The 11,443-nt window shown below is 57.3% G+C and overlaps 2 protein-coding genes across 3 annotated transcripts in view; one reads left to right on the forward strand and one right to left on the reverse strand.

Annotated features, from left to right (window-relative positions):
* The first annotated feature begins 140 nt into the window (after positions 1–140).
* TMEM221 (transmembrane protein 221) lies at positions 141–4,855 on the forward strand. Of its 2 annotated transcripts, XM_014545792.1 has the most exons (3): positions 207–694; positions 3,461–3,691; positions 4,335–4,855. In XM_014545792.1, exons 1-3 carry the CDS (start codon positions 481–483, stop codon positions 4,394–4,396), a joined length of 507 nt encoding a protein of 168 aa, XP_014401278.1. In that variant the 5' UTR covers positions 207–480; the 3' UTR covers positions 4,397–4,855. The 2 variants fall into 2 exon arrangements, with proteins under 2 accessions (XP_014401276.1, XP_014401278.1); XM_014545790.1 differs by having other exon boundaries at positions 141–694; positions 3,461–4,855.
* A 4,953-nt stretch (positions 4,856–9,808) lies between these two features.
* MVB12A (multivesicular body subunit 12A) overlaps positions 9,809–11,443 on the reverse strand; it is a 5,185-nt gene continuing 3,550 nt past the window's right edge. Inside the window, exons 6-9 of the mRNA XM_005873883.2 lie at positions 11,299–11,405; positions 10,754–10,815; positions 10,365–10,421; positions 9,809–10,168 (exon numbers count right to left, since the gene is read on the reverse strand). Coding sequence (XP_005873945.1) covers positions 10,106–10,168; positions 10,365–10,421; positions 10,754–10,815; positions 11,299–11,405 — 289 coding nt within the window. The 3' untranslated portion in view covers positions 9,809–10,105. The remainder of the gene's footprint in view (positions 10,169–10,364; positions 10,422–10,753; positions 10,816–11,298; positions 11,406–11,443) is intronic.

The following is an 11,443-nucleotide window of genomic DNA, read 5'->3' on the forward strand; positions in this document are numbered from 1 at the left end:
GGCCCGGGGCTGGGCGAGCCCAGGCGAGCCGCGACCCCTCTCTGGGCCTTAGGTTGGGGGGAACTTCCCTTCCTTCCCCCATCCCTTTATCATCTCTCCTCCCCCCATGTATCCTTCCCTCCCTCCTTCCTTCCCTCCCTGCCTCTCTCTCAATTCTATCAGTTGAAAATGTATAGCAGGTGAAACCACTGCTGCGACCCCACCACCACCACCCGCTTTACATATGTGCCAACTGAGGCTCAGAGAGGGCCAGGGGCCGGCTAGCTCTCTGGTCATTTAGGGGGCACTAGGCCCTGAGTGCAGAGAGACCGGGGTTAGGCTTAGGGTTGATAAGTGATGAATGGATGCATGGGTGATGGATGCATGGATGAGTGGACGGATGAATTCATAGGGCATGGTTACATGGATTGGTAGCTATATGGTTGAATAATCTACAGGAATGGCTGGATGGTGAATGGTGGTGAACATTAACCTGGAACAATGGATGAGTGTTCAGGATGGATCCTCACACAGATCTTGTTTCCCCCAAAGCTGGGCCACTCCCCCCCCCCAACCTTCCCCAAGCAGCTCCACCTCCAGAGCCCCCTCTTCCTGCCCCCTCTTCCCAGGTCTGACTGGTTTTTCTATGACTGCCGCCTCCTCAGACATGTGGCCGTGGGCCTCTTCTGCTGTGGGGTCTCTGTCTACCTAGCAGGTGCGTGCCGGGGACAGGACGTGGGGTGTGGGGGCCGTGGGTGGGAACGGCCAGGGTTAATGGTCCCATAACCGGGGTCAACTCTGGAGCCACCCTGCCTGTGTTTGACTCTTGGGTCTGACACTTTCTGCCTCAGTTTCCTCATCAGTACAATGGGATAATAACAGTTTGTTGCTTAATAGAATTGCTGAGAGGATTTTGAGTTAATCCTCCTAAAAGCCCGCACATGGCATCTGGCTCCAGTGGGGGGTGATGGGGGCGGGGGGAGGATTCATAAAGGGTACTTGTCTTCCGAACACTCCTGATTCATCAGTTTTCTACATTTGGTTTTGAACAAAATTTTCTATGTCCTTGGTAGTTTCAGGAGATAGTTTCAAAGGTTGGCCTTAGCAAAAAACTGTTTTGGTTACAAATATCAGAACTTCAAGAATGGCTTAAGGGGGTGGGGGGATATACTTTATAAACCAGAAATACAATTTAAAATCCCCAAACATGAAGGAGAGTAAAAATAATTAGCTGGGTGCCAGAGGACACATCACCCTCTTTTCCTCCCTGGCTTTTAATAACTTAGATCAATGTTCTCACCCACACCTCCTGGTAAACGCATCAAATCATCACGTTTCTTTAAAGAGACTCCTGACATGTTATATTTGGTTGTAATCTTGACAAATGTTTAGGAGACACAATTAAAATACGTATTTATGAGATGTGAGCCCGGGGCTCACTATGGGAATTTGTATGTAAAGTGCAGGGAACTCTGCTTAACTTTTGTTGTTTGACTTAATAAAATGCCCCAGGTATGGCTTCTTTTTTTTAAAAGAGAGTGGAGCCCTAGCCGGTTTTCTCAGTGGTTAGAGCGTCGGCTCTGGGATTGAAGGGTCCCAGGTTCGATTATGGTCAGGGGCACATGCCTCGGTTTCAGGCTTGATCCCTGGCCCCGGGTCAGGGCGCATGCAGGAGGCAACCAATAGACATGAGATGTTTCTCTCTCTATCTCTCCCTGTTCCTTCCACTCTCTCTAAAAATCAATGGCAAAAATGTCCTTGAGTGAGGATTAACAACACCAGCAGCAAAGAGAGAGGATGGGGTGACCAGCGTATCTGAAAAGACCAGGGGATTGTTGGCCTCAGGTGTGATTGAATCCAGGTGCTCAAACGAGCCCATCAGAAATGCCTCTTGCTTCACCTCTTCCCGTTTCCCCTTAGAAAGATGGTTGTATCTGTGCTTTCAACAAAATGCCTACAACCTCCCGTCTTTTCACGAGCCAGCAAACATGTTGGAGACTTAAAGTATCCTCATTTTAAAATATGAGAAAACTCACAAAGGGGAAAAAAAAAAAAGTAACTATGTCAGTCTCATCAAGCATTAAGAATTCGTTCAGCTCCGATTTAGATTCTTTCTAAGGTTAGGTGACCTCACTTGGCAAGAATTGCCCAGTATGTCCAGTCAATCCTCCATTCATTGCTAACCAGAGCCAAAAGAATAATTATAAAGACCTTTTCAAAAATGTTCAGAGCCGCACGCTCTTTCTCTCTCTTGAGCACGCCTCAGCCTTTCCCCCTCTCCTTCCCCAGGCGAGTCCTCTCTTTCTTTTTCCTAAGCTCCGAGGGCCCTTCTCTTGCCTCCGTAACTCATTTCCTAAGCCCACATAGCCCAGCTGGCTGTACCTTTCTAAATAAACTTTCTCTTATAATTTGGAAAAACAATTGTTTAGAGCAAAAAACACCCTTGGCCTCACTTTAACGTCAGATACAATGTGTCATCTTCAAAAGCAAGAGTACAGAGCCAAAGAAGGCATAAAACACTCCCATAAAGTGCCAAGAAATCCTCTGTCAGCCCTCGGCTTCTCTCTCCAGTTCCCCAGGGGTTGCAGTAAGAAAATTTCTGGGTTCTCATATCCCAAGCAAAAATCTCAGTGCTGACTCTCATTGGCTGAGCTTGGGTCTTGTGAAAGCCCTGCACCAATCACTACAAGACGGGAAGCAATGCTCTGATTGGCCACGCCTAGCACTATCCCGTCACTGATGCCACAGGGGTGGGTCAGAGCTTCTAGACCTGCCTCCAGGGTGGGCATAGGGACTGGACTGGCCGTTCTCAATGGGGGCTGAGGCTATGCCCCAGGGGATATTTGACAATATCTGGGGAAGTGTTTGGTTGTCACACAGGGTGGGAGAAGGTACTATTGGGATCTAGGGCAGGGGTGGGCAAACTTTTTGACTCGAGGGCCGGAACAAAAGCATGGATGGAGGGTTTGTGTGAACTAATATAAATTCAAAGTAAACATCATTACATAAAAGGGTACCGTCTTTTTTTTTTTTAGTTTTATTCATTTCAAACGGGCCGTAGTTTGCCCACGGCTGGCCTAGGGGGTAGACACTGGTAAATGTTCCCACAGAAATGAATGGTGCCGACTGCATGCTGGACCAGCAAGGCCCTCAAGGCCAGGTCACCAACTGCCTTGTTCAGATTAGCAAACCAAGGCCGGAGGGGAGCCGCGATTCACTGAAGGCCAATGACAGGGATTCAGAAAACCCGAGATCTGGGTTGTTTTAATTGTGGTGAAGTGCACAGAACGAAATTCACCCTTTTATGGTAAAATTGACGTCGTGATGATATATTTGTGGGCTGTGAGAGGATCGACGAGTTGATCCACGTGCCTACCGTGTTGGACGGTTTTGAATGACTGCCCCTCTGTGGGAAGCTCTCCCGGGGCTTGGGGGGCACGTGTTTGTAGACTGAGTAAATGAGAAACATTTCCTTCCTCAGGACTATCCATCTATGCTCTGCTGCTCTTCGAGATCGAGGCGGGAGCAGCAGCCGCCTCCATCCTCGGCTTGGGCGCCCTGGCCCTGGTGGCCGTGCTGACCCACGCGCTGCTCCGGGCTGCCCAGGCCACCCGCCGGGGTCTCCGTGAGCTGTCCCCACCGCACTTCGAAGATGACCCTGCCCGCTCCGCTGAAGTCTCCAAGGCCAGCCCCAGGGCTCCGCCCCAGCAGGGTACCCACCACCAAATCCCCTACTCATTCTGCCCAGAACCTGGGGACCCCCTCAGACCCTCAGTCACTGCCTCCATGCCTGCATCTGTGGGGGGTGTCCGGGAGAGCAGCCTGTCTGCATCCTGCATGCACCGGACACTGTTGGTCGGTGGGGGGCACTGGGAAGGGGTCACCCATGAGATGCGCAGCATGCTGGGACACAAGCCAGGGGGGTTGGGGAAAGATTCCACACTGGTGTGAGCTCAGGGGTCAGGGACAGAGAGCTGGTGTCAGGCAGCAGAAAGAGCCGTCTGCAGAGATCAGTCACAGTAGCAGTACAGCGTGGTTTCTCTTTCAGTTCGTAGCATCTCTGGCTTTTGCCCTCAAAGTTGCCTCATGGCACAAAATGGCTGCCAGGGTTCCAGCCTTCACACCCTCATTCATAGAGAAAGGCAGAGGCCAGGGCTGGCTCAGCATCTTTCCAAAGTCTTCCTGGGAGGCCTTGGGACCTTTCTGCTTATTTCGCACTGATCAGGACATGGCCACAACTTGCTGCAGGGGAGACTGGGAAATGCAGCAACGCAGACAATGAGGTTCTGGGATAGGCAGGAGGGGCGGGTGGGGCTTAGGCAGTGGTTCTCTAAATGTCTCCGTCCATTTTACAGATGAGGAAACCGAGGCCCAGAGAGGGGCAGTGACTCACCACGGGTCCCCCGGCCAGTACTGAGCATCAGAGCCAGGTCCTGTAACCCCCATGCTGCTGACAGTGCAAGTCTCTGCGACTCCTTCCAGTCTGTGAGCATTTGAAACCTGTGTGTGCAGAGCTCAGAGAAGCCCAGGGCCACAGCAGCCCTGCAGGGCTGCACCCAGACTCCTGGCTGTGGGTCCGTGGTGAGGGCTTCACCACTCCGTGTCTCAGTTTCCTTGTCTGTAACATGGGGACAGAATCGATCCCTCTGCCTAGGGCTCCCATGAGACTCCGTGTAAGCCATTCCGGGGGCCTGTGCACAGTAGGTTGTCAATGTATGGCAGCTGAGGCGCCTGGTGGCTGAGAAAGATGGGCTGATGGCCAGGTTCTGGGGCTCGTGGAACTGGCAGCGCTTGGAGTGGATAACTCAGTCCCAGGAGTCTCCAGGGGCCCTGGCCCCACTCCCATCCTGCAAATAAACTCTGGCCCGCACTATCTCCACGTCACTTGAGCCACACCTGAATGTGCTTGTGGCCAAGCCTGGGCTTGGGGTAAGGAGTGGGGTGGCAGGAGTGAGGGTGGGGAGGGCAGGAATGGGAGACGGGGTTTGCCCTGGGAACTGTCTCCCACAAATCTTCAAAATACAAATTTCACCAGGAGTGGGGGTGGTCTGACCCCCCACCCCTACCCCAATGTGCAGATGTCCCAGGAATTTTCCAGCCTGTCCCTTCCTGAGCCACGTGAGGACTCCCGGGCCCAAGGAGCAGAGGAGGCTCAGCCACAGCAAAGGAAACCCCCTTAGGACTCTTCCCAATGGGCAGAGAAGGGGCAGCACCCAGCAGGACGGCTGGTCCCCAAGCCTGACCCTGGGTAGGGACCCAGCTGATCACAGACCTGGGTGTCCCACCAGCCTTGGCCTCTCCTCCCTGGGTCCCTGGGAAGCTGCACAGACTTCCTCCGCACCGTGGCGTGGGGTCAGGAGACCATGTACGTGAGCATGCCCAGTGAGCGTGGGCTCTTGGGGAGCATGATGGATATCAACAAAGAGGATAAAATGAGAATAAATGTTATGGGCCAGGGGCTTTCCTGTCCTCAGTTCATCTTCAGGACAACCCCACCCACAGATGGGGAAACTGAGGCCCGAGAAGTGAGGCCACCCAGCAGCAATGGCTGGAACCCCATCACAGCGGGATCCAGGACAGAGCAGGTTCCTGAGGATACCGGGGACTCCAGTTTCTAAAACTCCCTGGAATGGGGCAGGCCTTGGGGACTCAGGGCGGAGGAGAGAGAACAAGAAGGACCAGCTGGCTGCCGGTGCAGAGGGCCTCACTCCGGGACTGGTCAGGGGAGCTAGAAGCTGGGCCCCTCGCCTCATAGCCAGGACTAGGGTGGGAGTACAACATGTAAGGAGGCCGAAAAGGATTGAAAACAGGTGTTCAAACAAGTCCTTGCACATGCATGTTCACAGCAGTACTAGTGACAATCACCAAAGGTCCACAAACTGATGAATGGATGAACAAAATGTGGTCCATCTGCACAGTGGACTATCGCTCAGCCATCAGAAGGAATGATGCACTAACGCCCGCTGCAACACGGATGAACCCTGGAAACAGCACACTGAGTAAGAGCAGCCAGACACTAAGGGCCACATATTGTGATTCCATCTGTATGAAATGTCCTAAACAGGCAAATCCAGAGACGGAAAGCAGGCCGGGGGCTGCCAGGAGCTGGGAGTGGCTGCTGGGCCTCCTTTTGGGGTGATGAAATGTTCTGGGAGTGTAGAGGTTAAGTTACTGCTCAGGGTCACCAGCTGGCAAGCAGTGGAGCTGGGACGTGTCTCTCCAAAAGGTCCCTCGTCCCTCTGGGTACCCGGGTTCCGGTGTTGCCTGGCTCTCAGCGCCCAGGAGCGAGCAAAAGGCAGGAATAGGTAAGGCTTCGTTCCCTTTGTAGCCCAAGACGATGTCAGCTCAGCCTGGGGCTGTTTGACATTTTTTATTTTATTTTTTAAGGTATATTTTTATGTATTTCAGAGAGGGAGAGACAGAAACATCAATGATGAGAATCACTGATTGGCTGCCTCCTGCACGCCCCCTACTGGGGACCGAGCCCGAAACCTGGGCGTGTGCCCTTGACCGGAATCGAATCCAGGACCCTTCAGTCCGCAGGCCGAAGCTCCATCCACGGAGCCAAGCCAGCCAGGGTGCCTGGGGCTGTTCGGGTTGATGTGGCCCTGGGCCCTCCCGGATGCTGTGAGGGGCCAGGCCCAGCAGGGCACAGAGGGTTGGGATTTCGCAGGGTCATATGACAGCTGGCCCAGTTAGACCAAGGCCAGCACAGGTCATCCAAGGGCCCCGATCACACCCGGTTGCCCTGGAAAGTGATCCAGGGATGGTTTCGGGGTAGCTGAGAAGGCAACCAGGGAAAACAAACAACCTTTGCTTTCCAGCCAGATTGAATTCCCAGGCGGGCGCCAGAGCAGCCTGGGCGGGACCTGGCAGGGCCCGCAGAGCCCACAGGGGAGATGGGGAGATAGCTCAGCACTGGAGGCCTAGTTCTCTCAGGGCAGCTGAGTGTGTGGGGGAGGACGTACCTTGTGCATGGTTTCCCCCACCCTCCAAGACAGCTGTCTTCCCTATCAGACCCCAGAACAGGGCTCGCCCTCCCCCCCAGACCCCAGAACAGGGGCTCCCCACCCTCCAAGACAGCTGTCTTCCCTATTAGACCCCAGAGCAGGGCTCGCCCTCCTGCCTGAGACCCCAGAGCAGGGCTCGCCCTCCCCCCTCAGACCCCAGAACAGGGGCTCGCCTCCCCCCTCAGACCCCAGAACAGGGCTCACCCTCCCCCCCAGACCCCAGAACAGGGCTCGCCCTCCTGCCTGAGACCCCAGAGCAGGGCTCGCCCTCCCCCCTCAGACCCCAGAACAGGGCTCGCCCTCCCCCCCAGACCCCAGAACAGGGCTCGCCCTCCTGCCTGAGACCCCAGAGCAGGGCTCGCCCTCCCCCCTCAGACCCCAGAACAGGGCTCGCCCTCCCCCCCAGACCCCAGAACAGGGCTCGCCCTCCTGCCTGAGACCCCAGAGCAGGGCTCGCCCTCCCCCCTCAGACCCCAGAACAGGGCTCGCCCTCCCCCCCAGACCCCAGAACAGGGCTCGCCCTCCTGCCTGAGACCCCAGAGCAGGGCTCGCCCTCCCCCCTCAGACCCCAGAACAGGGCTCGCCCTCCCCCCCAGACCCCAGAACAGGGCTCGCCCTCCTGCCTGAGACCCCAGAGCAGGGCTCGCCCTCCCCCCTCAGACCCCAGAACAGGGCTCGCCCTCCCCCCCAGACCCCAGAACAGGGCTCGCCCTCCTGCCTGAGACCCCAGAGCAGGGCTCGCCCTCCCCCCTCAGACCCCAGAACAGGGCTCGCCCTCCCCCCCAGACCCCAGAACAGGGCTCGCCCTCCTGCCTGAGACCCCAGAGCAGGGCTCGCCCTCCCCCCTCAGACCCCAGAACAGGGCTCGCCCTCCCCCCCAGACCCCAGAACAGGGCTCGCCCTCCTGCCTGAGACCCCAGAGCAGGGCTCGCCCTCCCCCCTCAGACCCCAGAACAGGGCTCGCCCTCCCCCCCAGACCCCAGAACAGGGCTCGCCCTCCTGCCTGAGACCCCAGAGCAGGGCTCGCCCTCCCCCCTCAGACCCCAGAACAGGGCTCGCCCTCCCCCCCAGACCCCAGAACAGGGCTCGCCCTCCTGCCTGAGACCCCAGAGCAGGGCTCGCCCTCCCCCCTCAGACCCCAGAACAGGGCTCGCCCTCCCCCCCAGACCCCAGAACAGGGCTCGCCCTCCTGCCTGAGACCCCAGAGCAGGGCTCGCCCTCCCCCCTCAGACCCCAGAACAGGGCTCGCCCTCCCCCCCAGACCCCAGAACAGGGCTCGCCCTCCTGCCTGAGACCCCAGAGCAGGGCTCGCCCTCCCCCCTCAGACCCCAGAACAGGGGCTCGCCTCCCCCCTCAGACCCCAGAACAGGGCTCACCCTCCCCCCTCAGACCCCAGAGCAGGAAACCCTCGTCCCTCAGGCCCCTGGGGTCGTGTTGTTAGACATAAGGGTACGGTTGGGTGGTTTGTCCCTTTAGGCCCCATGGGACCCATTCTGGCCAATGAGCTGTGACCTGAACTTGAACAAGGAACTTCCTAGCTAGGCCATTTAACTGATAGCCCAGACTTTTCTGAGTGTCCCGCCCCCGCCCCAGTCAGGAGATAGTGGCTGCCCCTTCACCTGGATTTCCACAACTACGACTGACCCGCAGAGCCTGCTGCTTCACCGCCCCGGGCACTGGTGTGGATGAGAAATAACCCTTAGCCTCTGAGCCGAACAGACCTGGGGACTTTCCTGATGCTACGGGGATGTGGGGGAGAGCAGAGGGGAGGGGCAGACACGTGACAGGAGCCTGGGGCAGGAATCTCACCAACACCGCCCACCCGCATTGCTTGCAACTCCACGTTTGCACATGCTCTTGCCGGCTACAACGTATTTGCAAACCCCCAAATCAAAATGCTCCTGGTGCTTTCGTGGTCCCTGGAGGACACGTGCAGGGCAGGGCACAATCGGAGTCCCGGGAGGCGGAGCAGGGTGACACCCTGCCTCCTGTTCCAGCTCAGACTGTAAACGAGTCTTTTCTGCGGTCTACTTTTCCCATTCCTGTGCTTTCTCTTGGCATTTCGCCGTTTAAAAAGGCCCCCACGCGTGGTGCCGAAGTGCCGTCTGGTATTCCTAAGCTCCAGCAGGCTGCCTCGTACTATCAGAGAAGATATGTGTGAGGTGAGCTGTGTTCAGGTGTGAGTTACACTGCTGTTGGCAGCGAGTTCAAGGTTAACGATGCAGCAGTATCCGTATAATAATCAAGTATCAACCACTTGACAAAAATGTGACCACAGCTACTCCTAGAAACCCACCCATTTCCCTGAGGAGCCCAAGATTCACTCATTCCGTTTTCTCCGCAACTTTAGTATAAAATGGAACGACTGCGAATAATGAGGGTCGACCATTGTAGCCATAGCTCAGCGGAGGGAAAAGGATGCAGACAGCTTTCTGGTGGAGAGCAGGCTCTGGGTCTAAGCCCAGCTGTGACCTGAGCTGTCCGCTGCCTCAGTGTCACCATCTGTAAAACGGTGACAGGACAGGGGCTTCCCACCGGGCTGTGACGGGATTAAATGAGACACCTGTCTAAGGTGTTGCGAAGTGGTCCCCGAGATACATGGCAGCTGTTACTATGACGTTACTGTGCGCAAGGACAGAGGAGCAGGACTGGGTCTTCCTCGTGACCTAGACTCCTGGGCCTCAGTTTCCATCTGCGGAACAGGAGGAGCAGCGGGGCCACCTCCCCGGGAATTCCCCCGCTTGCGGGGTCACGGCTGTCCGGCTGGCACACGGTGAAGACCACGAGCCGCGCTCAGGGCCAGGATCAGGACTCCAGGCGGCAGGCGGCATAGTGTTTATTGCCCAGAGGACAGCCTGTGGCCTCCGGGCACCAGAGAGTCTTGACACAAATGACGTGAAGGCACCGGTTTCCATAGCCCCACCTCTGCCCTACGGGGCCTGGGGCAGGAGACCCCACCCAGCAGCCAGGTCCACCCCCATCGGGCTAGCAGCTCCCCATGGGGCTGAGGGTCCAGAATGGCCTGTGCTGCCAAGGTCCCCAACATGAGCTAGGGTGGGGCAGCTGCCAGTCCTGGGGGTGTGGGGCGGGGGCCCCTTCCCTGGGACAGGAAGGGGCTATGACACGCTGGGGGGCAGGCGTGCAGCTGCTGTTTTCTCCACCACGAAGCCGTAGTTGTACTGAGGGGGGAGGAAGAGCACAGAGTGAGGGAGGGGCCGTGGAGGGTGCTGTGAGGCATAGGGGGCGGGGGGAGAGCCACTGAGGGACTAAGTGATCTCCAGCCCTGGAGAGGTGGGGTGCAGCTGGGGGAGACAGGTGGCCTGCGTGGGGAGGGTCCCAGCACCCCCTGCCTTTCCTCCCCGCCCCAGCACCTACCTCCTCCTCAATGTCTGCCAGCGACTTGATGGTCAGATCAGCAAAGGCAGAGAAGGCCTGGTGGGCAGGGGCGGGTCAGTCTTGGACCCAGACCTCTACCTGGAACCCCATCCCCTCATCTTCGAGCCTCTCTCAATATCTGCCTGGACATCCCCTCCCTCTTCCTGCCACAGCCTCTGGCCACCAGCATCCAGCTGCCCTCGGGACTCCCCCATTCCAGCACCTCCAGACTGGTGCCCTCCAGCCCCACCGCTTGGTCTCCAGCCTCCCCCAACCCAGAAACTTGGGCCTCAGTGCTGGGGGCCGGGGGCCTGGATGATGGTCCCCGTGTCCCTGTCTAGAAAGGCGATGGGCAGGGACAGACCCAAGTTCCCCCAGGGCAGACTCACCAGAGGGCCGCAGCTCTTGCCTTCGAATCGGGGGTGCAGCGTGAAGGGAACCCCGTCCATGGCTGAGGAAAGCACGGGGTGGAGAGTAAGGAACTGAGGGACAGGGGGCTTGGGGCTGGCTGCTGCCCACCCCAGAGCCCACCAGGCACGCTCCCTTCCCCCTGACCAGTTTTATTTTTAATCCTCACCAGAGGATATGTTTACTGATTTTAGAGAGAGGAAGGGAGGGAAAGAGAGAGAGGAACATTCATGTGAGAGAGAAATATCCACCAGTTGCCTTCTGTACACACCCCAAATGGGCATGGAAGCCGCAACCTAGGTATGTGCCCGACTGGGAATTGAACCCAAAACCTTTTGTTGTAAGGGAGGACGCACCAACCAACTGAACCACACAGGCCAGGGCAGCGCCCCTGCCAGTCTTTACGGAATGGGGTGGGGCCAGGCCTGGTTCCAACCGTGGCCACGCCCCTTCTGGGCTATATAAACCTTTGGCCAGTCGCACCCAACCTCAACCCCAATCCCTCAGTTGCCTGCTCTGCGCTCACCTGAGATGCCATAGAGGTTGGAGGCCTCGTAGATGGAGTCACTCCTCCGCAGGGTGGAGGCCCTGGAACCCAGTCTCGACAATGTCCCCTCTGGGAAGCCGCCCTTGCTGGTGGTGATGGGACAGCCCCGGTCAGACCTGATGAC

Source organism: Myotis brandtii, unplaced genomic scaffold (assembly GCF_000412655.1).
Source record: "Myotis brandtii unplaced genomic scaffold, ASM41265v1 scaffold421, whole genome shotgun sequence".
Classification (NCBI taxonomy): domain Eukaryota; kingdom Metazoa; phylum Chordata; class Mammalia; order Chiroptera; family Vespertilionidae; genus Myotis; species Myotis brandtii.

What these genes read in the sequence shown, in the direction of transcription:
- TMEM221 (XM_014545790.1), top strand. Translation starts at nt 481, where the DNA reads ATGGATGAGTGTTCAGGATGGATCCTCACACAGATCTTGTTTCCCCCA. An exon ending in GGTCTCTGTCTACCTAGCAG is followed by an intron (nt 695 to 3,460) that starts GTGCGTGCCGGG and finishes TTCCTTCCTCAG; the next exon opens with GACTATCCATCTATGCTCTG.